This window comes from Podarcis raffonei, chromosome 6 (assembly GCF_027172205.1).
Source record: "Podarcis raffonei isolate rPodRaf1 chromosome 6, rPodRaf1.pri, whole genome shotgun sequence".
In the NCBI taxonomy this organism is placed as follows: Eukaryota; Metazoa; Chordata; class Lepidosauria; order Squamata; family Lacertidae; genus Podarcis; species Podarcis raffonei.
In genome coordinates, this window is record NC_070607.1 from 16,454,221 (window position 1) to 16,481,111 (window position 26,891).

Consider the following 26,891-nt stretch of genomic DNA (forward strand, 5'->3'; position numbering starts at 1 on the left):
AGCTTTTTGGGGGAGGATGAGCCAAAGTTGTTGAGAAGGGCTTTTGGAAAAGTACCGAGGAGGAATTGAGGCAAGGAAGGGCTTAATGAAGTGATGGATAGATCTTGACAAGAGAGTTCTCCCATTTGTTGCTTCTAGTGTCACTATGGCATTCTGACTTTTCAAGTCAAAGGAGACAATGGGGTCTGAAGGCAGCTACAGGATGGGATGGGAGCTGAAATTTACATATTGATTTGAATTACCTTGGGCTGTGGACTTCTAATATTTTTATATTGTTTTGATGGAATTTACGGTTGAGAAGTGTCTCAGTATCATGTTAGCAGATGTGCCTCCTCTTCTGCAAACTGCTCCAGATTTCTGCTCCTTAGCTCTGCATGGGAATGGTAGACTTTTGAGCTTCTTTTCTCATCTGTAACTCAATACAAACAATTGCTTCTCCCACAGAACAGCTTAAATCTTTCTTTAATCTTAAGAACTGTTCATCTCGCCTGCAACAGTGTGCACATACACAAACTGAAAAATCTGGACCTACGCATGAGCATACAAGGAACCATTTTCATCTATATTGCCAGGGAGGAGGGATGTTGCTGGGGAGAAACGTTTGCAACCCTGCCTACTAAAACCTCCTGACAGAGAATAGTCAGGCATATATTCCATTAATCACTGGCAGCCGAACTTCTTAGTATTGCGGTTTCCCATCCGTTATTTTAGATTAGAACTATGTCCCTTAGCCAGCACACTTGCATCATTGAAAAACAATGCAACAATCCAGTTCTGCCGAACTTCCATCTTCCATCATATGTACTCAAGTTGTTGCGAAAATCAAAATTGCTGGGACAAAATGGTACTCTAGGAAGCATTAGGATATAAATGAAGCTCGTCGCTCCTGACTTTCATACATGCAGAGAAGCTCAAAGTTCTTCCACGAGGAAACTGGCTTTCTTCCACAAGGAAGATTAACAGAGATTTAGAATTGTTTGCTGGAGATTGAAAGTTCGGATAAATAAATAAATTGAAAGCTGATTGCTGTAAAATCCAAGAAAAAGTCTAAATGTATCATGCAAATCCGGGATTAGACTCCCATCTAGATAGAGCACATCAGACTATTTCTCAGTATCTCACAATAACACTTTATGCTGGCTGAAATCCTATAAAGTGTCACTTGGAACAAAGCTTAAAATAGTACTCTCTTTATCCTATGTTTTCCAGGCTACAGCGCTTGACCTCTTGTGAAATAATTTGTTTATTTTTGGACCATATACCAATTGCTTTTGTCGAGAATAATTTCTTTTATCCTTTCATTTCAGAGATGTCTGTATGGAAGTAGATATTTTCAGTGCAGAGTTCCGTATTTTGGCATTTTAACCAATATGAATATTTTATCTGAATGTCATTTTAAAGGTCTACTTGCAATCACATGTTAATGCAAGTCTATTGAACTTGAAGGTCACTTTTGGTGGATTGATTCTTGTTCAATACATTTTGCTCCTAACTCAAAGGATCTGTTTGACATTCATAGATTTCTTTGTAAATGCATATATCCTTGATATACTTCGTGTACTTCTTTTAAAAGGAAAGGTTGGTATAACATAGTATGATAATAATATTTTTATTATAAATGCTAGAAGATGCCCTAGATACATAAAGTTGATGTACTTAAAGGATTTTTTGTTGATACCAAAAAAGTTTTAATGGAAGAAATTCCACCTTCAGGCAATTTGTAATACTGGTTGCAAGTCCTATGCATTTTGTGTGTGTGTTGTGTGTAAAATATAGAAGCAATTAGATAAAGATTTCCATGGTTCGATGTGGTGATCTTAAGATTAAGTTCGCCGGTGATTTGCTATGGTGGGGCTATCACTTTACAAACTCTGCCATGTGGTTAAGACTCATATTACAGTGGTAATATATTTAAGTGCCACTCTAATGTAGTGTTGTGACATCTGAAATCGAGACTTGGTTGAGATCTTCTGAGGGCATGTTTTAATGCAGTACTTCCATTTTTTTAAAGTGGACCTGGATGAACTGAAACAGCCTCTTTGGAAACAAAACATGAGCACACTGACTTCTTATCCAGGATAATTGTCCCATTCACCTTGCTGTACTTCTGCCTCAGAGACGCTGACAACAGCATATCATTTCTATAACTTATCTGGCACACATACCCCACAGCAATACTCATGAAGCAAATTCCTTTAGCCTGAGGAAAAACAACAAAACTATATATAACAAGGAAGCTAAATGCACTTTTAAAAATGTTTCCAAATTGGTAGTCTTCCGGGCTGATGTGTTTTGTTTTGTTTTCATTTTTTGGTGATGGGGGGCACACTTCTGTCAAAGTACTCTGAAACACCAAAGTTATGGGTTAGCTCCAAATGTTACCATCCACCTTTTCATGTAGTAGAGGAGAATATTTTTGCTTATCCCCTTTCATCTCCCCCTTACTATTCCAGAATGCCCCCCCCCAGCAGATTTTCAGAGGATGCAAGGAGAAGTGGGAATCAGGCAATGTGCCCCCACTTCAATGGGCAACCGCAGTGTGGACTCAAGCCATAGCTTTTATCCAAAAATTTGTGATTGACCAACAAAAAATTGAAAGAATTGTAAACTGATTTTGAATCAGTTGAATTAATCAGTAAAAAAAAACTTAACAATGGACTAAAAGGGGGCCTCCAATTAATTGGGCAGCTAAATCTATGTCATTTTTATTACAAGCCCTTATGAAAACTGCATGTAGCCAGTAGCCTTTTAAAAGTTTCATTTCCCTTTTACGTCACATAGGAGGGAATGCTGCTTCTAAGATGATGCCTGGTTCCACACATTGTTGTTTAGTCGTGTCCGACTCTTCGTGACCCCATGGACCAGAGCACGCCAGGCACTCCTGTCTTCCACTGCCTCCCGCAGTTTGGTCAGACTCATGTTTGTAGCTTCAAGAACACTGTCCAACCATCTCGTCCTCTGTCGTCCCCTTCTCCTTGTGCCCTCCATCTTTCCCAACATCAGGGTCTTTTGCAGGGAGTCTTCTCTTCTCATGAGGTGGCCAAAGTATTGGAGCCTCAGCTTCAGGATCTGTCCTTCCAGTGAGCACTCAGGGCTGATTTCCTTAAGAATGGATACGTTTGATCTTCTTGCAGTTCATGGGACTCTCAAGAGTCTCCTCCAACACCATAATTCAAAAGCATCAATTCTTCAACGATCAGCCTTCTTTATGGTCCAACTCTCACTTCCATACATCACTACTGGGAAAACCATGGCTTTAACTATACGGACCTTTGTTGGCAAGGTGATGTCTCTGCTTTTTAAGATGCTGTCTAGCTTCCACACATATATGTATCCAAAAACCAAGAAACTGTGTGTCCAGCTTCAGAAATACTATTTTTTCATATTTGATATTTATTCATTAAAATGTGTTTCAATTAACATTTATTTGATTGGATTGTGGGCCTAACAAAAATGCAAGCCATTATATTGGAACAGCTCCTTAGAATAAGGACAGAAATCAGAGTATTCTTCTAAAAACTCGTGACATGGAAGTTGGGCATTAGGGCTAGTTCACAAGGGCACCATAGTTGCCACCTTAAGCTCCTAGCTGGATCACAGAAATGAAGCCTAGCTGCATGTACAGTGATATCCCTACACACTCCTGTGGCAACTAGTCTTGTTGTGTCTTCTGTTTCTGAATCGCAGTCTTCCAAAATGAGTTTGCGTGTTAAGAGTTATTTTAATTGTGATATCTTTTTTTCTCGTTCCTTTCTTTCATAGTTAAAGCTTTCCATCTTAAATACGATGAAGTCCGTCTAGATCCAAATGTCCAGAAATGGGACGTGACACTGTTAGAGCTCAGTTACCACAAACGGCACTTGGACAGACCAGTGTTCCTGCGTTTCTGGGAAACATTGGACAGGTAAATATCACTCTGAAGGGAGGGGGATGCATTTATATTTTTAAATAAAAGCCATCTGTCAAAACTGGCAAGCTATTAAAAACAATAGTCAGATACCCACCACATAAGGTCAGTTTGCTGCACTGTTGCAAATTACATATTAATTAGCAATACACAAGAGCATCTATACTGATTGGGATTCCTGCTCACTTCTCTAATACCCTGCTCTCCAACCTGTACCAATAGCAGCTCATAAAGAGTTTCTACAGCTTAACAAATGTCTCCCCTTGCACTATATCCTCCATTTTTAGAGATCTGGCTCAAAGTGAGCTCTTACCCCCCCCCCCCAATTATTTACATCCAAACTTAAGGTAACAAGTGCAAAGCTAAATATTTTTAGCATTTTATCTACGGATGTAAAACATTTAGAGCAAAGATACAGCAGTATGATTATCCGGAATCGGTCATATGGAACCAGTTTGGAAAAGACACGCAGGTGCCAAACCATTTCAAAGCACCTTTTAACCTTAAATGGCTTGGGACCAGGATACCTGAAGGACTATTGAATGAACTTGCCCTGTCATTAAGAGGGCATTGCTCAAGGTCCCCCATCAGGACCTGCAGGTGGTGATTAGAGACAAGGTCTTTTCCATTGTAGCAACCTGTTTATGGAACTCCCTTTCTATAGAATTTTGTTGAATTCCATCTGTATTTCCTTTCCATGGCAGGCAAACATTTTTTAAAAAAAAAAAAACATTGCCCAGGCTTTTTAGTTTTGTTTCCATTTTACTCTAGATTTTTAACTGCCTGCTAAATCTGTCGTTGCTGGATTGTATTGTATATTATTTTGTAAGCCACTCAGAGCTTTGACCGAAGAGCTTCTGATAATAACGTTTTAAATAAATAAATACTCTGCAAGTACTATTTCAGTTTATCTCATCTGCCCTCCTCTGATTTATCGCTGAAGTCCATTTTCGGTCTGTCAATCAGAGTAGTGAAAGATTTACTTTAAAAATCTATTGATGGAGAATTAGTTGTTGTAGTTGACACACCACATCTGTGTCATTCAGATGATGGGGGGCAGTTGGAACAGATGATAGCTGGTTCCAAATGCAAAAGGGGGGGGACAATTTATTGCTTTACCATTTTCCTTAGCTTAGTTTCTTACATCTTGGGTTGTTAACCTCACTTTTGCCAGAGAGAGAATGCATGCCTAAATTTACACATTTATGCAGCTGCTGCAAGATTCTATAATGGTGATTTTTCTTTACATTGCAGGTACATGGTCAAACACAAATCCCACTTGAGATTCTGAATTCTTGACTGCCATTTTGTTTTCTCAAACTTTGGATTGAGAACTTTGAAAACTGCTCTGGTCTACAGAGAGGAAGGAGTTCTCCTTGCCCGCATTTGTCAAGAACATTATACAGATAAAGAAGGGAGTCATTGTTCAATCTTTTTATAAGACCTCGTTGGATCATCATGTTGCAATGACAAGCCCGCAGCCAGTCGTCATTACAAGCAAGGGATTTTGCTTAAAACTATTTTTTAATAGCATAAACCTTCTAGCCTGCAATTCAAATGTATATTTTGATAGCAAGCCATTTCTTCTCCATTTTGTTAAACTAGCAACATTTTTACAATAACGTTTCTGTTCATCAATAGGATATAGGGTGATTTTCATGAAAGGTTACGAACTTGTGTGTGTATGTATATATAGATATAGAGGTAGATGTTCTAAACCACTTCGCTTCTGAGCATAGTTCTTGGTTCTTTGCTTTATCGTTTCACTTGTGGAAAACCTTTTGATTTGATTGGTATTATCTTCTAGTCTAAAGAACTCTAGGAACTGAGCAAAGTGAAGACTGCTTTAGATGAATCAAATTGTCATTCTGTATATGTACTGTATATTCTTTCAGACTTTGGAAAAGGGATGAATAAATCCAAACTGGCTTCTTTTGTTATGATGATAGTTTACCAAAACTGTAAAAAGAGTAATGACGAATACATTTGAATTTTAAACACCCTCCTTGCAAATTCCCTAATTTAAAACTGCATGTGCATAATCCTCACATGGAGGTGTATATAAAACTCTACACACACAAGAATATTGTCAAGAGATTCAGGGCGTCTGGGATTTTTAAAATCCGAGTTGGCAAAATAGAATAATAGAACCAGTTCTTTGAATTCCAATACGCGTAGACCATTTTTTCCTTAGACTTTTTTCTTAAATTACCTTGGCAGTATGGGAAACATAGCAAGCCACGCGGGGGGAACCCGTTTTTCGAAGTTTAGTGCTGGCGTAAGCGAGGAGATGCAGTGCAGATTCTTCCCACGGATCCAGGGCTTTTCTCAATATCATGGGGGTGTGCAAAGGAATGGCATCCCACTCTGCCAGAGTAATGTAGGAACCCAGTCTCAGTGCCATAAGAAGTTCAAAGTCACCCAAGTTCCAATTATTGCTGGTTAAACCAGTTTTTCAGCATTCGCATGAGATAGAGACTTTTCAGTAACCAAAGAACCCGTTTGCTTGATCAGGAATGAGCAAAGGAGAGGCAAGAAAATACTGATATTTCTGTGAGTCTGTATTTTATAATATAGTTGCTGAATGCTGCATACCAGTGGACATGCAAAATGATCCTTCAACATTCAGTTTCATGTGGATTTTTTGAGATGAAGAAACTACGTATTTCTGTTTTTCAAATCCAGAACCATGTTTTTATGCTGAGTGTCTGAGGTCTGACAGAAGTAAAATATTCTCCATATTCTTCCTTAGTTTTGCTTTTATTTCATTTTCCGACTGGTTCTTTGTATATTGTTTCCTAATGAACTGTTAAGGCTTTTCTTACTATCTCCTCCTTAAGATGCAGTTGAGATCTAAATGACTTTCTGAATACTTTTCATATTTATTTCTAATATACGAAGACTGTGACTTCTATTTTGTTGTAGTTAGAGCAAGTATCAATTTTTCAGCCTTTCAGTGCTTTTTTTAGTGATGTTAAGAATACGCAATGGTAGTATTTTTGAAAGAATATCACAATAGAACTAGATGAACTAAATCAGGAATGGAATGTGTTTTTAAAATAAAATGGGGTTTCAGAAATCACTTATAACACTGACTTTTCCAGCACTTTTATTCAGCACTATGAAGAGCCAGAGCTGCTCTTAAACCTAAATGATGGGGTGCAATTAAAACTGTTGTTTGTACACTCTGTATTTTTCTTTTTTTACTTATGAAAAAAGAACCATATGAAAAATGAACCAAACCATAAGTTTGTAGAATTGTGATTGTAACACTGTCACATTTTTGGAACACAGATTACCTTGAAATAGAAACTTCATTGGAAAGGCAATGCAATGTAAGAATCACATGATCTAAATGAGTGTGTGGCTCTCCCCCCCCCCCCATTTTAAATTTCCATCAACCCTATATGGTAAGTTAGGCTGAGACTTGCCCAAGGTCTCCCAGTGAGCTTCCTGGCTCAGCAGAGATTTGAACCTGGGTCTCTGCTGTCTTTAGATTACATTATTCTCCTGTAGGGGTGAATGTGTTCCATGTTATGGGTTGTCTGTGCCCATCTCTTCACTGGCAGCAAGTAAAATCTATTAGAGAATTTATCCTGGGGAGTGAGACAATCCCCTCCAATTATACTTCCTGCCAACATTTCCTCCCCTCTAAGAATTCTGAGCACTTTAGTTTACACTTCACAGAGTTATTATACCCAGCAACTCTGAACAAACTACCAACTGAGCTATCCCAGATTAAGCTGCTTCGAATGTGTGATAAAAATATTGCGGGTATACAGCCTTAGTGTGTAACGCTATAACAACTGGTTGAACACTTAAGAAGGCAGCAAGTTCAATGAGTCTATCTCAACCCAATCTTTTACTCCTTACTATCTTTTGAATCCCTATTCGGTTTGAACTAGAAATTTCTGGATCTGGTTTTAGTCAACTTAACCTGTGGTACCTCTGGTGGAGTACAATGTGCCCTTATTCAGTGCTTTATGCGTGCCACAATTCTACAGAAGTTTAGAAGTCTCAACCTTTAAAAAAAAAAAGCATATTTCTAACATGTATGGTTACAGAGTTGTGTTTGATTGTGTGTGGTCAATGCCTGATACAATATCTGAAGTCAGAGGAGTTGCTTAAAGATGTTTCCACTAGGCTATTGGTGCTTTGTATAATTCCTTGCCCCTCTCCTTGAGAAGTAGAACAGAAGACATAACCTACAAAATGTGAAAATGCAGAATAGGTTATGCAAAGTAATTGTGAAGTCATCAAGCATAGGTTAACTAGCAGAACAGGAGAACTCTGTGGGGGTTAGACTCAGCATTGACCTTACCTCTTTGCTTGTGGTGATTATCGTACAGGAGATCACAGCTTCTGTACTAGGATATTCCTAACAGTTTCCAGCTGTTGTAGAACACAACTTTAAAATGAGAAAAGCTGGTTTGAACTTCCCTATATGTTCCTTAAAGAATATAATGAAACACAACCTCAGTTGCAGGATATAAAATCGGGGACATAAAGGTCCATACTGATCAGGGTGTACGTATATGTATGTATACATTGTGTACACACACACACACACACACATGTATGTATGTAGTACTAGGGGCTATGCCCCTGCTCACTTGACTCACCACCACCCATCACCAGAAACCACTGCCCCCCCTTACTCCTTGCCCCAACTCCCTCCCCTTAGACCTCATTTGGGCTGCTGTCTACTTACTTGCCTGACCCACTAGCCCAGTGATGGCTAAACTTGGCCCTCCAGCTGTTTTGGGACTACAACTCCCATCATCCCTAGCTAACAGGCCAGTGGTCACGGATGATGGGAATTGTAGTCCCAAAACAGCTGGAGGGCCATGTTTGCACTAGCCCATCCACCTGCTGACCCTCTGGCACAGCTGTAATAGCCCAGAAACTCTTGAGAGCCCAGTTTGCTGCCATGCTGTAGTTCACAGCGCCACCTGTATGTTGACAAGCAAACTGCAGTGTGATGACATCCTTACATTTCTAATACAGTGGTGCCCCGCAAGACGAATGCCTCGCAAGACAGAAAATCCGCTAGACGAAAGGGTTTTCCGTTTTTGAGTTGCTTCGCAAGACGATTTCCCCCGCTTTCCCCCCCTTTTTCTAAGCCGCTAAGCCGCTAATAGCCTTTTAGCAGCTTAGCCGCTAATCCTTTAATAGCCGCTAAACAGCTAATAGCGCTAATCCGCTTAGCCGCTAATAGGGTTGCTTCGCAAGACGAAAAAACCGCTAGACAAAGAGAATCGCGGAACGGATTCTTTTCGTCTTGCGAGGCACCACTGTACATGTACAGACATTTCAAGCATGCGTACTACCTTAGTGCAGTTTGGGAGGGCAGTGCCAGAACATCTTCAGGCTCCAGTTGCCCTGTGAAAGGGTCAGAGGAAGGTCACAAGTCCACATCATCTTGAATGAAGGTAAACTTTGCTTTCTGTACGTATGAATCCAAATCTTCAAAATGTGGGGGCATGGAAGATCCTACCTTGATAAGGATTTACTATTTTTTCTGAGTCTGTTCAAATGCTACATTTCAAAGAAACAAGCAAGGGGAGATCTCAAAACCAAAGAAGTTTTAGGACAACACACCTCTTTTCATTTCTTAACCAGGGTTGTAGAGCCATATGTGATGAATGCTCTAAGTCCAGAAGGACTGTTTAACCTGGGATCAAGGATGATGCAATTGACACCAGGTAGATGGTTTATGTCCGCTTTGTTTTTGACGTTTGTTTTCAGTTGATGCATAAAACATGCCACTTGTTCTCCATGGAGGCTGTGAAACAATTTTATTGGTACAGTTTCTCAGTCTCCTGCCCAGTGAAATATGCCTTCACTTGGTAGTGCTTGCGAACACTCTATATACAAAACAGAAGCTGGCCAAAATTAATGGCTTAGATGGTGATTTTAAAATTTAATGTTGCAGAGCTGTGCTCATTTTCATTCAGGAGCTATAACTAATGCCAAGCACTTTATTAAAGCAATGTGTTCATGAAAAATTAAACACTCCCGCCTGGAGGAATTGTTGGCCTAGCAGGTTAAAGTTCGCCCTGCATGCTGCCGGCAATTGTCAATGGTGCAATATACCATGTAAATCTGATTCTGTGGATGTCAAATTCTGGCTGTTCGAAGAGCCTTATAATGAACATTGCAGGGTCGTTAAAATACCGGCCTCCTTGATTATTAGAATTTTGCCTAAGCCACTGAGCTCTGTTATAGTCTTCCTCTTCCCTGAAGACCTTGTCAATCTTTCTAGATCGCTCAAGGAACACAGAGAGATCACCTGGAAATACGGGGTGGAATTTCACCAGTATGATCCTGGTAATTTCACATGGCGTTTGTCATCTCCATAATGCAGGCCTCCCATGTAGCTTGCTCCTCTCTGATGAGCAATATAAACTCCTATGAAATGGGATGTGCTTAGTGAAGCAGAACCCATGCTGGTACGAAGCATCGGCTGGCAAGCAGTGATTCCAAGTTAACTTGGATTCATCCTTCATAAAGCACAAGCCATTATAATAATGCTTACAAATGAGCACATACCCAAACAATAATCTTAACTACTGGAAGATATTTTAATCCATGAATGAATGATGGAGTAATATATAAATTTCCATGTAGGATATTGCTACTCCTACATTTAATTTTCATCTCATAATTTTCTCCCCAGTGTGCTTTTTTTGGAGCTAGAAAATAAGATATAAATATGGATCTGCCTTCTACAGAGTTGGTTATGGGTCCACCTGACCCAAGTACTGTCCACTTGGACAGGAAGAAGCTCTCTAAAGTCTCAGGGTGATAATTTAATTCTAGATTTTGGGCGTTGAACTTGGAATCTTCTGTGAGCAAAGGATATGCTCTACCACTGAACTTTGCCCCTTCCCTACAATATGGTGTTCCATCTTGGACCAGTCATTCAAGGTAAGGTTAGCCCTTTCTAACGATGACCTGTTTATCCAGATATTTTATTTAGTACATTTATATTCTGCCTTTCTTCCCTTATGGAACTCAAGGCAATGTGCATAGGGTTCCTGGGTGATCTGCCATCTAGGCACTAACCCCACCCAAATGTGTATAGATTCAAGAGGCGGAAGGATGTGTTATGTGCCTGGACCAATCCGTATGTCCAGGATGGTTACTATTGTCCACTTGTCGGTCATGGTGAACTTGTTTCAGTAATTGTGATGGATCTTGCCCATGACTTAATGGTCTCAAGACTGGAATCATAATATACAAGCAGCATTTTCAACAGTGGAAACCAACCTTAAGCCGGAAAGTCTTAAATTTACATATCAATGTTACAGCAATGACTACCATTCAACAACTATAGTTGAGACCATTGCACATGATGGGTCCACATTTAAGGCTCAATCTCAAATGAAAAGTGTACTTTTACCTATAAGTTTGCACCAAGCCAACTTAAAAGTGCTTAAATTTGGCTAGACTGTGATCAGCATCCTTAATATATTTTAATTCTCAAATGTAACTCTGCCTTTTTTTGGAGGGGGAAATGGGAAATAGACATAAATATGTGTTCAAACATTAAAATGTGCTTTGTTTCTGATTATTGCTTATCCGTCTTTAAGCCTGTTTTTGCAATTCCTTGAGAATCTGCTGAAAGCAATGGGGAAGTTCACATCATGGTTTTGGATCACCCCAAGCTGCTACAGCATATAATAATCAAAATTTTAATAGGCTTGAGATAAATTTTACTAACATGCTTCAGGGAAGGAAACTGGATATTTTTATATAAAAAAACACACCCCATGGTTTTCTCAAGAATGAATAAATCCTTGCACATCTATCAAAAACTTCACTTTTGTGGTTTATCCCCACAACAGCTACTCACCATGGGTTATAGTAAAGCAAACAGTCTGTTTTGTCAATGCCTAAATGATATTGAGGATCAATAACTTGGCCACAATAAGGAAATTTTGCCCATGGTATGACCCATTTTCCATCTTCCCACTTTGATTCTCTGGAACCCTATCTGTATAACCTAGCAATTCCAAAATATAGACGCGCTTTTACACTCGCAAGATTGAATGTATTTCTGTCAGCTGTACGATTCCAACAGATTCCACATGAAAAACGCTTATGTCCCTGCGGAGATAGCAGCTCCGAATCAGTGGTGCATGTCCTCCTAGCTTGCCCTCTTTATAAAGACCTGAGGAACGAGATTATCCCCCCTTTTATTGTCCATTCCGGGTTGCCCAACCAGTGCCACAGTGTCTTTCCTCCTGGCAAATCAAGAGGAGCAGATGACAGCAAAGGTTGCAAGGTTTCTGGCTGGGGCAATCAGAATAAGGTCTACTACTTGACTGATGATTCAGGACCCTAAACTGTGTTTTATACAATCGATTTTTTGTTTTGTTCTGTGTGTATCACAATGTTCTTTTGCTGCTATGGCTGATGCAAATAAAGTTTCATTCATTTAAGTTCATTTCTTGCACATCAGATGAACATCCAGAACCATCTTTTGAATTGTGTGTCAGATCCAAGTGAGAAACTGGTTTCTAACATGCAGGTTTGTTTTCCTTTCATCAAAATGAAAGGAAAGTTCATGCGGTCATGTTTCACATGGGACCAGCCAGGCCTGCTACCACTTTTGACAATCCTCAAGGATTGGTTGAAGAGTAGAGGACATAGCTATGAATCAGTAGAGCAGAAAAGTGAAAGGAGAGAAAGAACATGTGATGGATGCAGATGGAAATAATGGATTCAGCAAGATGGCTGAATACATGTAAAGACGCATTTAAGGTGGAACTGTGGTAACGTCAAAAGACTGATTTATGTTGTTGCTTTTAGTGTTCATGTAGGGGAGACATAAATAATGGAAATACTGTTGTGATTTGATATTGTGTACTAGGAGGCTGGGAATTCAACGTATGTATCGGGGCCAAAACATCTGTATTACAATTTATCTCCAACCTTTTTGCCCATGGCACTCAAGGCAGCTAGAGAGCCAATAGAAATTAGTCAAGAAGCCAGAGCATTAAGAAAGCATAGAACAGTGAATGAAAACACAAAGTTGGTCAGCCCATATTATGTTTGTTTTACGTGCTTTTTGGAGAGGTGTATGAGTGTGGTTTTGTGTGATACACCAAAAGACTCCGCTCACAGTGTAATTGTAATTTCACAATGGCTCTTGAACGTTGTTATAAAAAGTGGGCCAAAGAATTTGGAGTAAAATCCACATAATTTCAATGAGAGGACACCAGTGGCGCTTACATAATGTTTTATTGGGACTGCGTTGTGCCTGAGACAATGGCTGATCAATCAGTTGCCAGCATTCTTTAGCCCCATCTTTGATAATCTGCTGGAATTTTCAGCACAACCCAGAGATTAGTTTATCCCCAAACCCTAAAGATGCATTTCAAAATCTGCAGCAACACAAAGGAGCAAGAAGCTGAGATGCAGGTTCCCACTGAGCTATAAAAAGAAAAATGGAATAAGGGGGTGCTGGGAGCATCAAAGAAGCTATGTATGTTCACAGTAGCTCGAGGCAACGGCTTTATTTTAGCTAACTTTGTAGTTATTTCACAGTGCTTTGGGACTGAAGGTTATGGAATGGGTAGGCAAGATTCCCGTTATCTGAAATGCCAAGAGAGACTACTTTCAGACTCTTGAGTTCTGTGTTTAATATTACTATTTTACAGGATGTTATGCACATGTAATTAACAGGGAACAGTGGGATGAAAGTAGCCCTTTTCTCTTTCGTTCATTGCAAGCATCAGCCACAGTTCATGTGTACTTCTGTGTGCAGCTTTAAAAACCTTTGGGACCTACAACAAAAAGGCAGAATGCTGGTGCTCAGAATTCCAGTCACTCCATTCTTTCTTCCCTGTCTTTTATTTTTTCCCTGGCGCTCATTGGTCTGTTTAGGGTGATACTACAGTAGGCCAAGTAAGTTTGAGTGAAAACTTTCTCTCCTATCAAAGGTTTCTTTTTTTTAAACTTCTGCAAACAAGATTCCCCAAGCCTGCTGACACCTCCTCTTGTGTGTGGGTGGTGCTGTTTTGGCTACCTAAGCAATGGCACTCTCACGGCAAGAACATCAGAAATAGAAGGAATTATTTATTCCTGTCAATGCTTCCTAATGCATGCATGCGTCAAATGTTGCCATTAGTTGAACTGCACAATCGTCCATAGCCCAAGCATCAATGTGTTCCGTGTACCAGCAGAGTCTTGCAGTCGTCTTCTTTGGCGATCATTCGTAGCTGAGTAAGATTGTCTTCCATAAACACGGTTTTAATAATGAGTCCGTAAGTGACTGTGGAGGCCAATTCTGGATCCACACATCCTTCCACATAGGTTTCCGGGTGGGAGTTGATCACGGTGTGGATTTGCCAAGCGTGCTTTCCTCTTGACACATTTCTCCCTTGCGTCCTGAGTTTGAGTGTCTTCAAAGCCCATGACACCTTTGGTAAAGGCTGTTCTCCAACTGGAGCGCTTGCAGGCCAGTGTTTCCCAGTTGTCAGTGCTTATACTACATTTTTAAAGATTTGCCTTGAGAGAGTCTTTAAACCTCTTTTGTTGACCACCAGCATTACGCTTTCCATTTTTAAGTTTGGAATAGAGTAGTTGCTTTGGAAGACGATAATCAGGCATCCGCACAACATGACCAGTCCAATGAAGTTGATGTTGAAGAATCATTGCTTCAACACTGGTGATCTCTGCTTCTTCCAGTACACTGATATTAGTTCACCTGTCTTCCCAAGTGATGTGTAAAATTTTTCAGAGACACCGTTGATGGAATCTATCGAGGAATTGGCGATAGCGTTTATAAGTGCTCCCTGTTTCACAAGCATATAGTAAGGTTAGTAGTACAATAGCTTTGTAAACAAGCATTTTGGTTGCAATAACAGAACATGCACTCATCTGCCAAACTTATTGTAGCATACTTTGGCTGTGCCACAACAGGGTGCCCTCTAGCAAAAGGCTAGAGGGGGGAGGTTCAGTTTCAGCAACATCTCGGCTGGATTAAGGCAAACTAGAGGACTCTGCTGTGTTGTTTTGCTAATAGAAAGGCTAATTGCATTCCGTGCCTCCCATGCTTCTATTCCTTGTGGTTGAGCTGGGCTCGCTTGACAGCTCCTCAACAGCCAGTTGGGTTGTGTGAATTATCTTTTAGGACTGATTCACACGGGGACTTGCAAGATGCCTGGGAAGTTGTGTCTTGACCACACCATATTGCAGCTGAAGAGAAGCTGAGATTCTGGTGCTGAAGGGTCATTTGTTATAGGTTAGATCTCCACAGTACAATGGAGAACCCTGCCATAGATCTTATGAACTGGTGTCTCAGCTGAGCAGCTAACAGCACAAGCCAGCTACACACAGAAACTGCTATCCCATTTTATCCTCATAACAGCCCTGTGATTAAAAAAAGGTCCCTGCCCAATCAGAGATTTGAGCTGAGTTCTCCCCATTCCAAATCCAGCACTTGTTCTGATGGAAGTTTCTATTATATTTCAATTTACATCCCAAGTTAACTCACTGTGGTGGATAAATTTTACAAGTCCTCAATTCATGCGCTAATTAGTACAAAAAAATTGCGGTGCAAAAACAAAACGGGAATCTCCATTCTCCTAGAAATCAGTTATGTTATCATCGCACAGTTTTGTTCAAACGAGTCTATTGGCATCTTGAAGACTCACATGTTTTATTATGGCATAATTGTATTCTGGGTAGAGCCCACCTGATACAACAATATGGCAATTAATTTTGTTAGCTGTTTTGTGAATCCCTATGATTAACAGGTGGCATATGTATTGAATACAAATACATTAAAATAAGTAATGCAATAAAATTAATTCTTTGTCTTTATTTTTAATTAAAAAAAACACCTAAAATTTCGATCTGCCTTTTAGGCATGAATCAATCATAGCAACTGATGCAAGGCTTAAACCTCAGTTGTAAGAGTCCAGTTTGTTCCAATGAAACACTAGCATAAGCCCTAAATTTGTAACCTTAGCAAATCCTGGGGGAAGGTTGTGATTCCATGAGACACAATGAAATTATATTGGATTAGTTTAGGTCTGTCACATGGGATTTTAAGGAGGACAATTGCTCCCTCTCCCATTTGACTTCTGTTATTCTAAAACAATAAGTGGCTTTTCAAGCAGACGATTAACCTGCATTACCAGAGCAGTGGACTAAAATACAAATCCTGCTGTCACTCTGAATGGCCCGTAGATCTAAGCTGATTTGACTAATTTTCCACTGATGCCTTCTAAATGGGTTGTAATGTGTTACAAGGAGACTGAGACCCCACTTATGGCAGTCAACTTAGATTGGATCAGGGGTTCAAGGCAAGTAGGGAAGCTTTTTACGCAGCTTATAACGCGCCGTAGAAGATCAAATACTTTGAAAAAAAACTCATACAGGAACCGAATAAGAATGTGCTAAGGTGTCCCAACGTTCCAGTGATGAATCAATATGACCATGGTCATGTTGATTCAAGAGAACCAGAAGCATCTGAGCAACTACATAGCTGTACCCCACTTGTGACTATTTTGCCCAGGCTCCTCTCTGATCACCCAAGTTCAAAATGGATATAGTAACAGCTGGAGAAGCTACAGAGAAAAAGGACAGCAAAAACAATTAAGGAACCTGACCACCTTAACTTCAAGGAAGGGATAACTTGCCTGGGGCAGTTGAAAAAAGTTTAGTAGGGAACTAGTACGGAGAGAGGGGAACTTTCTCTTCCAGAGTCCCACAGCTGAGGGCCCACAGTGAGGATAAATGGCAACAAATTCAAGGCTGAGTAGGAAAAAGATGCATCTTCACACACCATGCAATATACCACAATGATAGTCGCCATCTCAGAAAGTGGTGAGGGGTCTTGCAGAGGCCTGGAGCCCTTGACCAGTGCCTTCTTATGCCCAAACTCTTGGCTGCAGTCTTACCCACTCTCTCTTGTGAGAGAGACTCATGGAGTAATTGTGACTTAAAAGGTAAAGGGACCCCTGACCATTAGGTCCAGTTGTGGCCGACTCTGGGGTTGCGGCGCTCATCTCGCTTTATTGGCCGAGGGAGCCGGCGTACAGCTTCTGGGTCATGTGGCCAGCATGACTAAGCCGCTTCTGGCGAACCAGAGCAGCGCACGGAAACGCCGTTTACCTTCCTGCAGGAGTGGTACCTATTTATCTACTTGCACTTTGATATGCTTTCAAACTTCTAGGTTGGCAGGAGCAGGGACCGAGCAACAGGAGCTTACCCCATCGCGGGGATTCGAACCGCCGACCTGATCGGCAAGCCCTAGGCTCTGTGGTTTAACCCACAGTGCCACCCGCGTCCCTTACATCTCCAATTGAGCTGTAACAGCCAGCTCTCTCTCTCTCTCTCTCTCTCTCTCTCTCTCTCTCTCTCTCTCTCTCACACACACACACACACACACACACTCCTCTTTTGATGGCTAGAACAGCAAACCACCGCTCATAAAACAGCACCTAAAATCTCCATGTATGCTGTGCTTTTCAGATGAGTCAGATTGCACATTTTGGCAGTGAGTCAAACAACAGGAAATCTATTCTATGTGAACAGGGCCTAAGGGTGTCTCATCATTGTCCATGACCTGGCCCCTGAATAGCTGGGATGTGAAGAGTAGAGCCACAGCAGGTTGAAGACATTTGCCATTTCTGTTTTAAAGTTTCCGTGAAACTTTGAGCCTCATTAAGTCCATTCTGAGCATCAGGGAGCTGCCTTAGGCCAGGTCAGACTTTGGTTCATCTGGCCCAGTTTCTTTCTACTGTTTCTGGAAGTGGCTTTCCAGGATTTCTTCATATCGCCTGCTGCCTGATCCTTTTAACTGGAGATGCCAAAGCTGAAACATTGGGACCATCTAGTTGCAAAGCGGGACGCGGGTGGCGCTGTGGGTTAAACCACAGAGCCTAGGACTTGCTGATCAGAAGGTCGGCAGTTCAAATCCCGCAACAGGGTGAGCTCCTGTTGCTCGGTCCCTGCTCTTGCCAACCTAGCAGTTCGAAAGCAGGTCAAAGTGCAAGTAGATAAATAGGTACCGCTCCGGCGGGAAGGTAAACGGCGTTTCCGTGTGCTGCTCTGGTTCACCAGAAGCGGCTTAGTCATGCTGGTCACATGACCTGGAAGCTGTATGCTGGCTCCCTCGACCAATAAAGCGAGATGAGCGCTGCGACCCCAGTGTCAGCCATGACTGGACCTAATGGTCAGGGGTCCCTTGACCTTTATCTTACTTGCAAAGCACTGGACTGAAGTATATAAGCAACACAATATTAAGTAGATAACTACGGTGTATGGATCACCAAATGTTAAAGGTAATCAGATAAGGTACCCTTTCTCCAGCATGGAAAGCATGAATTCTTGCAAATCCTGTGCATTATTTATAAATAAATAATTTTTTTTATTTATACCCCACCCTTCCCAGTTCAGAAAACTGGGCTCAGGGCAGCTAACAACAAATTTAAAACACTTAATTGTAATACAACATAAAAGCAGCATAAAATACAGTATAAAAGCATGAATAACAATAAAATTCAAAGTTCAAAAATCAATTTGGGGGAAATCCATGCAATAAGCATTAGATAGTCACCAGGGCTAGCTGGCTGAATTAGTCCTACCTGAGCCAGCAAGGAGGCCGGGGGAGAATTAGCTGTGGGGTCTCCCTCTTCATAAAAGGGAGGGGGAGGGGGAGGGAAGAGAAGGGAAATAAAAGATCAGGCTGAATTCAAATTAAAGGCCAGGCAGAATAGCTCTGTTTTACAGGCCCGGCGAAAGGAGGTTAAATCCTGTAGGGTCCTAGTCCACATGTCCTTCCACAGTGGGAACATAGGTTTCTTGGTGGGAGTTGATCATGGTGAGGGTTTGCCAAGTGTGCCTTCCTTTTAGCATGTTTCTCCCTTTCATCCTGAGTTTGAGTGTCTTCAAAGCCCATGACACCTTTGGTAAAGGCTGTTCTCCAACTGGAGCGCTCGCAGGCCAGTGTTTCCCAGTTGTCGGTGTTTATGCTACATTTTTTTAGATTTGCCTTGAGAGAGTCTTGAAACCTCTTTTGTTGACCACCAGCATTACGCTTTCCATTTTTAAGTTGGGAATAAAGTAGTTGCTTTGGAAGACGATCATCAGGCATCCACACAACATGAAGATGATGTTGAAGAATCATTGCACAACAACTTCACAAGCTCATCGAAAAGATCTAGGAGAGTGAGGAGAACCCCATCCTCCACAACAGTACTCACAGGTTGACGAGGGGATGGGGGTCGGTGCCCAGGAACCAGAGGTTCCAGAGGGCCCCTGTTTCCACAAACATGGGCTCTGAGGTGTAGGAGTGGCACATTAGGAGGCTGAGGCAGGCAAGGGCCTACAGCCTAGCTCCTTGGCTGGCCAGGTGGAACTCGCTAGCTCTGGGAGGAGGGGTGTGAATCCTCACCTGGAGTAGGCTGGGACAGGTGAGGGTCATCAAGCTCAGATGCTGCAATCAGCACACAGAGCTGGGAAGCAGCGCTGAGGTGCTGTGTCTGCTGAAGTGCCCATGTGGCTTGACTTGACTGCTGCTGGAGCTCCCCAGGACCGGGCTTCAGGTTTGACTCCGGATTGTATCCTGACTGCTTATCTTTGGACTTGGCCGCTTGGGTTGACCCTGAACTTTGTTTCCTGACCTTTGCACTTTGCTTGTGTGGATCAACCGTCGGACTTTGAACTTCAGACTTGGCCTGCTGACTTGCTGCCAGGTAGGCCAGGGGTTCAGGGCATGGAATATAGTATTTGCTCTGGATTCCAAGGAACAGTGGCAGGCCTAGTTTGAAGCCTAGTTGGGCTCAGGGCCTGCTTTTCTCTAGCACAGGGGAAGGGGTGGGAAAATCGACCGGACTCTGGAGCCCATCAGCCCCAGCCAGCATGCCCAATGGCCAGGCAATGGAAGTTGTCATCCAGAACATCTGGAGGGCGACAAGTTCCTCAGACTTGCTCTAACAGCACCCAGTGAGGCTACCTTAGAAACTGCTTTTGAAAGGCAGCACTTTCAAAAGCAGTTTGTGATATGGGGCTGGGTGGTAGAGTGGGAAGGTCTGCTTTTCAAAGAAAGTCAGTCAGAATTCCCACTGAGTAGGTACACGACCCTTGCGTGATTATGAATAAATTCTGGATCCATTAAAACCATTGCCATACACCCCAGAAGTGTATGGCATTTTGCTTTCAAACGAATTAGTATGGTTTCCTGTTGAGGTTCAGATGCTTTGTGTTAATTCTTGGGATGTGTACTTTTATTTATAGGTTTGTTTTCTGATTTTTATATATAAAAAACAACCATAGCTTCTTCAGTTGAAATTTGAAAAACGACTTTTTGAGTATAAATATTTGCTACTTTCTGTGAAATTTTTTACCTCTGCCCTCCTTTTGATCGTATGTAACTTTGGTCATAACTGTGTCCTCTGTGATAGAAAAATCAGATTTGTGTGAGATACATTCTTATGTTGTGACAGTGCTGTGGCTGCACTGCCAAACTCTCTTATTGGGGAGGGTCCGTAGCCCACAGAAGGCCTCTCTAGGTAAAAAGGTTTCAGTTAGTGAGCCTGGAAAATGTCCCTGCCTGAGAAGCTGGGGGAAGACTGTTGTCTGTGTAGACCAGGAGTGGGCAGACATTTCAGGTGTTTGACTACATATCCCATCATCACTAATCAATGGCTATGCTGGCTGAGGCTGATGGGAATTGGAGTCCAATACCATCTGACCACAGAGCCCCCACCCCTAGTGGTACTGTCCTGCTACTTGTGGGGCGAGGCAGGGGCTAGTCATTCTTGCTCAGCATGCCACAGTTTATTTAAATCTTTTGTTACTTTTATGGCCAGCTGTTTTGCAAGTTTTCTTCTTATGCAACATTCCGGATCCAACCCTATTCCCACAGTTTAGCATTGCTTTGTTTAACGGCATAATTCCAGTTATGGTCAAACCAATATTCTCTGCCAGCAATCACGTTCCTTAGCCGCCTGTCTCCCGCTAATTGCCATTTAGCAAAGTCATAGAGATCTATGATTAAACAGCAAAAACAATCTTGAAGGGAATGTTTGTTATATCTCCCCCAACATCTTTGCGAAATTATCATTTTTAAAAAATTAATTTCAAAAAGCAAGAGTTGTCCCACAGAATAGCCCTTTCAAGGGAAAAGTGGATTAATGCGGCATTTCTTAAATAGCATTTGTCGTAATTGCCTTACTTGTGCAATAGTGGAACTCATAAAGTGCTTAATTGATAACACAGTGTTATTTGGAATATCAGTCTCTTTCTAGTCATTGCCTTCTGCTGAGTTTGGTTGGTGTCTGTTAATTCTTCTATTGAACCAATTAATGAAAGTAATGGTTGCACATCTGGTAATAATCATCCTACTTCTGTTGGGAGCATATTTTCTCCCTCCCACCCTCCCCCACCCCCTGAAATTGGAATATATTAAGACAGTATTCCACAAACTATTTACTCAAGGGCAATCTAATTGAAATCCCATTTTGGTCTAGGAGGCATTCCATAGTTACTTTTCAATAAAACAGTTGTGCATTACAATTCAGCTTTGTAAGTGTGGCTCCAAAGTAAATGCTGCACGGATATTTGTTCAAGTGCCACTGATGTTAAATGTTAACATCAACACCTTAAATTGGGCCTGGATGACTATAGGCAAGCCTGGATTATATAAGACCAGTATGTCCTGCAGATGGAATGATCCCTCCCTGTATCAAGGGGTAAACAGGCTGTTTTCTAGCAACTGGGTTTAGGGATTACTGTTTGCACAAACACGAAGGATTAAAACAAAATTCATTTATTCCTTTCCTTCTATCCTAAATGACTGAAAGGAGGTACAGATTTTCAGACTCCCATCTGTTCGCCTCCTTTGAGAATGGCTACTCATTTTGGTTTCTAAAGCGGTTAGGAGGGGGGACATACCAAGCTGTTTTGCAATCCTTAAACCACTGGAAATCTTAAATATCACAGTCCAGATGTTGGGTTCCAAGTTCAAAACAACTCTGCTGATTCTTGTGTGCATTAAATTAGCAAACTGCTTCTTGAGCAGCAAAACAGAAATGAGCCAAACTCATTTAAAGATGGCCAATAATCATCTTAGGTAGAATGTTTAAAAGGAGCTAAGGAGGGGAAGTGTTTTGATGTTAATCTAGAACAGGTCTGGGCAGTGCTTTTCCCCCTCTAAAAATAAAATAAAATGTTTAGGGGTACTCTCATTTTGACTCAAGAAAATCACCAGGAAAGGAAATGAAGCCACCATCAGACGTGGTAACAACAAAACTGACCAATCTTTGTACTAGATTCCAATTCCTACTTCACACATTAAACACTCACTTCCATCTGAGACTCAGGAAACACCATGACAGGAAATGAGGCCACCATTGGGGGTAGCAACGGAACTGACAATTCACCGTGCTAAATAAGAAAGTTTTTTTTTAAAAAAAATAGTTTCTTCTCCCATTAGATTCACAAAATGTTTGTTTGCTGTTGTTGTTGTTTAGTCTTTTAGTCTTTTAGTCATGTCTAACTCTTCATGCCCCATGGACCAGAGCACGCCAGGCACTTCTGTCTTCCACTGCCTCCCGCAGTTTGGTCAAACTCATGCTGGTAGCTTCGAGAACACTATCCAACCATCTCATCCTCTGTTGTCCCCTTCTCCTTGTGCCCTCCATCTTTCCCAACATCAGGGTCTTTTCCAGGGAGTCTTCTCTTCTCATGAGGTGGCCAAAGTATTGGAGCCTCAGCTTCATGATCTGTCCTTCCAGTGAGCACTCAGGGCTGATTTCCTTCAGAATGGATAGGTTTGATCTTCTTGCAGTCCATGGGACTCTCAAGAGTCTCCTCCAGCACCATAATTCAAAAGCATCGATTCTTTGGCAATCAGCCTTCTTTATGGTCCAGCTCTCACTTCCATACATCACTACTGGGAAAACCATAGCTTTTACTATACGGACCTTTGTTGGCAAGGTGATGTCTTTGCTTTTTTAAGATGCTTCTCTAGCACAAAATGTTTAGGGGTATGCAAACCCCTGCGTCCCCCCAGAAAAAAAGCACTGGGTCTGGATAATCTTTTTTTCCTGTTGTGAACCCCATTTTGTTGGAGTAATATGTTGGGGGGTTGTATTTCAGGGGTTGGTGAGACCACAACCAAATCTGGTTTCTTTTCTTTTCTCTTTTCTTTCCGCTGCTCCATTCATTCTCTTTCTCCCCCAGGATTTTTTCCTTCCTTGGCACCCAGGTTAAATTGCCCACCCTGGTCTAAAAGTTGGAAAGCAGGAATCAAATCCTTACTTAGCCCAGCCTGAACTTCAGCCCAATGTTACTCATGTGTAGGGGTTCACCTGTTGTTGTTTGAAATGAAAGCCCAACATGTGAGTGCTTACTTCTGTGTAAGGGCTCCACCTGATTGGGACGTGCATGGCATGGCGTCAGGGGTGGAGTTTAAACTGCAGCCCCTGACCAAAATAATCATGGACATGCCCTGTGTGCAAGTAACACATTATTATCACTAGGGTTTTATTTTTTCCCCAGCTGGAGCTCACCGGAGCTCATTTCCAGTATCTCTTTTTCTGGAAAATTAGCACTAATTATCACTCAGCCTCCATTATCCTGAAAGCTACACAACCAAAGTACAGTTTGCAATACAGAAGCACCATGAGAGTGAATGAGCAGTTTTAAACCCTTCAGTTAATGATGTATTGATGATGATGATGATGATGATTACATTTGTATACCGCCCTACTCCTGCAGGTCTGAGGAAAGTTCACAAGATCGGTTAATTAGGTTGGTTGGTTTCAGCCACGGGCCATAACAAAATTACAAACACATCCAGACGTAAAACCGGAGGCAGAAGTACAGTGGCAGATAATAAACCAAAAGGGAAGCAATATTATTAGCCCTACAGAAATAACTGTCCTTTGGGGAATCCAGGTTAAATGGCATGACATAATCATCTGGATCAGTGGTTGCCAAGCTTTTTGGACTGGTGGACACGTTCTGAATTTCACAAGATAAAATCACAATATGAAAGCATAGAAGATAATAATAATAATAATAATAATAATAATAGTAATAATAAATAATAATAATTCTGTAATTCTCATAGCATTCTAGTCCAATGGTTGCCATTAATTTGACTCTGAACTGATTTTAGAATGAATTGATTTTAGAATGTATTTCAATTAATTGATTGTGATTTTATTTAAATTGTGTTATTTTTATTGTTGTTAGCCACTCTGAGCCCGGCTTCGGCTGGGGAGGGCGGGATATAAATAAAATTATTATTATTATTATTATTATTATTATTATTATTATTATTATTATATAATTTTAGAATACCTAACTGTGAAGATACATAGAATGAAAGGGTTTAAGGTCAGTGAGAAAGAGGAGGATTGGTTTGAGAAGATATTGAATTATTTGAGTAGGTTTGAACAATTTGGGGCAATTAAAATGCTAAGAGTTAAATAAACCTTGTGGAAGGAGGAGTGTTAAGGTATATAGAAGTGTACATATGGTTGATTTGAATATATTATGATTGAATATGTATATTATTGAATATTGTATACCCAATGTATCAGCCGCCTGGGGCGTTTCGCTGTTTGTTTTGGTGGTTGGTAAAAAATAAAATATTATAATAATAATAATAATAATAATAATAATAATAATAATAATAATAATAAAACAAGAACAACCCAATAATCCTCATCTCCCCAACACAAGAACAACCCAATAATCCTCATCTCCCCAACACATTTTAAAAGGGCATTTGAGCAGCCAACGTTTCTCTGCCTTGTCCAGGATTGGACAAATTAATGAGGAGAAGACTATCAATGGCTACTAGCCATGATGCTGATGCTTTGCCTACACAGCTGGAGGGAGCAATGCTTTGAAATACCAGTTGCTGGAAACCACAAGAGGGGAGAGTGCTTTTGTCTGGTTGGTCACTGCCATAACAGGATGCTGGACTTGATGGACCAGTGTTCTGACCCAAGAGGCTGTTATTGTGCTCTTCTGTTTCTGGCTAAGTCACGCTGTCCAGCGCCGGACGGGACAAAACCACAGAAGTATCAAAGGAAACCGAAGCAAAATAATACTGGAAAAATGCCCCACTGCTTATATCCCGTGAGTAAGATGTAGTTACCTAGCAACTATTGAAAATTGGTAAATCACTTTCCTGTGCCCGTTTTCCTTTTCTGCTCCATGTGCACATTTGAGAAGGGCTGAGTGTTCCACAACAGCTGATGTGTTCCTAGTTCAGGGTGTGTGTTGGCAACCATGGGCAACATGGATGCCCTCCGCTTAGCGGGTGGCTAGCTGTGTAATACATTCCCGTTGTTTTCTGTTGCCAAGCTAGAAAGCTAGTGTGCTGTCATGGTTAAGCAACAATGGACTTCTTCTCCTTCTCCTTCTCCTCCTTCCCATTTTTTTCTTTTTTCTTTTTTTAAAAAAAACATAATTTCAGTCTTAGTTCTGTAGCGCTGGATTTGCCCTTAAGTAAAGAGGAAGGGCTTTATATATGAGTCCTGCTGGGTGGACCAAAGGCCTATTGAACTCTACATGCTGTTCTCATGGTGACCTAAACCACTGAGCATCTTGGGCTTGCCGATCAGAAGGTTGGCGGTTCAAATCCCTGCAATGGGGTGAGATCCTGTTGCTGTGTCCCAGCTCCTGCCAACATAGCAGTTCGAAAGCATGCCAGTGCAAGTAGATAAATAGATACTGCTGTGGTGGGAAGGTAAACAGCGTTTCCATGCGCTCTGGTTTCCATCATGGTGTTCCATTGCGCTAGAAGCGGTTTAGTCCTCCTGGCCACATGACCCGGAAAGCTGTCTGTGGACAAACACCGACTCCCTCGGCCTGAAAGAGAGATGAGCACCACAACCCCATAGTTGCTTTTGACTGGACTTAACCATCCAGGCGTCCTTTACCTTTTTACCAGATACCCATGAAAAGCCTGTAAGAAGGACCTGCATGCAACAACACACTCTCCTCACCTGGAGGTCAAGCACAGCCATTGTGGTTAATAAGAGTTTGGATTTGATATCCCACTTTATCACTACCCTAAGGAGTCTCAAAGCGGCTAACATTCTCCTTTCCCTTCCTCTCCCACAACAAACACTCTGTGAGGTGAGTGAGGCTGAGAGACTTCAGAGAAGTTTGACTAGCCCAAGGTCACCCAGCAGCTGCATGTGGAAGAACGGGGACTCGAACCTGGTTCACCAGATTAAGAGTCTACCGCTCTTAACCACTACACCACACTGGTTCTCTGATAGACTCTGATAGGCCACTGATAGACTCATTTTCCATCAAGTTGTCCACTCCCCTTTTGATGACCTCCATGTTGGTGGCCATCAATATCTTCTGGAAGCAAATTCTGTAGTTTACACATTTTGTGAAGAAGATACAGGGTTAATGTCATGAAAGAGGAACAACTGCACCGTGCATACTTACACCACAATCACCTCTTCTCTTACTCACCTTTCTACTAAGCTAAAAAGCCCCAAACATCTTATCCTTTCCTTGTAGGGGAGTTAGTTTAGCACCCCAGCTATATGGCTTGTCCCTTTCTGCTTCTACCCTGTCAGATTAGGGGTACCACACATTCTCTAAGAAAGTGCCACAGGCGTTAATTGTGCAGCCCACTTTAACCACATCGGGCAGGCAGCAGAGCAGCTGCAGCATCCAGAAAATATTTAAATCAGGCGTGTACACAGCCAGCACTAAGCAACGTAAAACATCATTTGTAATAATTTGTGCTCACGAGTGCTGAGGGAGGATCAAGAGCAGGTTTGGACTGCTTCAGAGTTCAGGGATGTCATGGGAGCTGCGAGCTATTTGCAGCCATTAACACCAATTTCTGGTTTGTTTTCAGCACGAGATGACTTTGTAGTGGGCATGGAGAGGAGTATTGCAGGCAATTTCTGTTTTGCATGGAGGTTGGCTTTGTAGTTAATTACTTGGGTCAAGGGAGTATTGTATCAGGCTTGTT

The 26,891-nt window shown here is 41.5% G+C and overlaps 1 protein-coding gene across 1 annotated transcript in view; it reads left to right on the forward strand.

The window, feature by feature from the left end:
* The window catches only part of CDC73 (cell division cycle 73), a 116,207-nt gene extending 109,211 nt beyond the window's left edge, over nt 1-6,996 (forward strand). The window contains exons 16-17 of the mRNA XM_053391453.1: nt 3,763-3,904; nt 5,162-6,996. Of these exons, the coding sequence (XP_053247428.1) occupies nt 3,763-3,904; nt 5,162-5,198 (179 nt within the window). The 3' untranslated portion in view covers nt 5,199-6,996. The remainder of the gene's footprint in view (nt 1-3,762; nt 3,905-5,161) is intronic.
* Nucleotides 6,997-26,891: the final 19,895 nt, after the last annotated feature.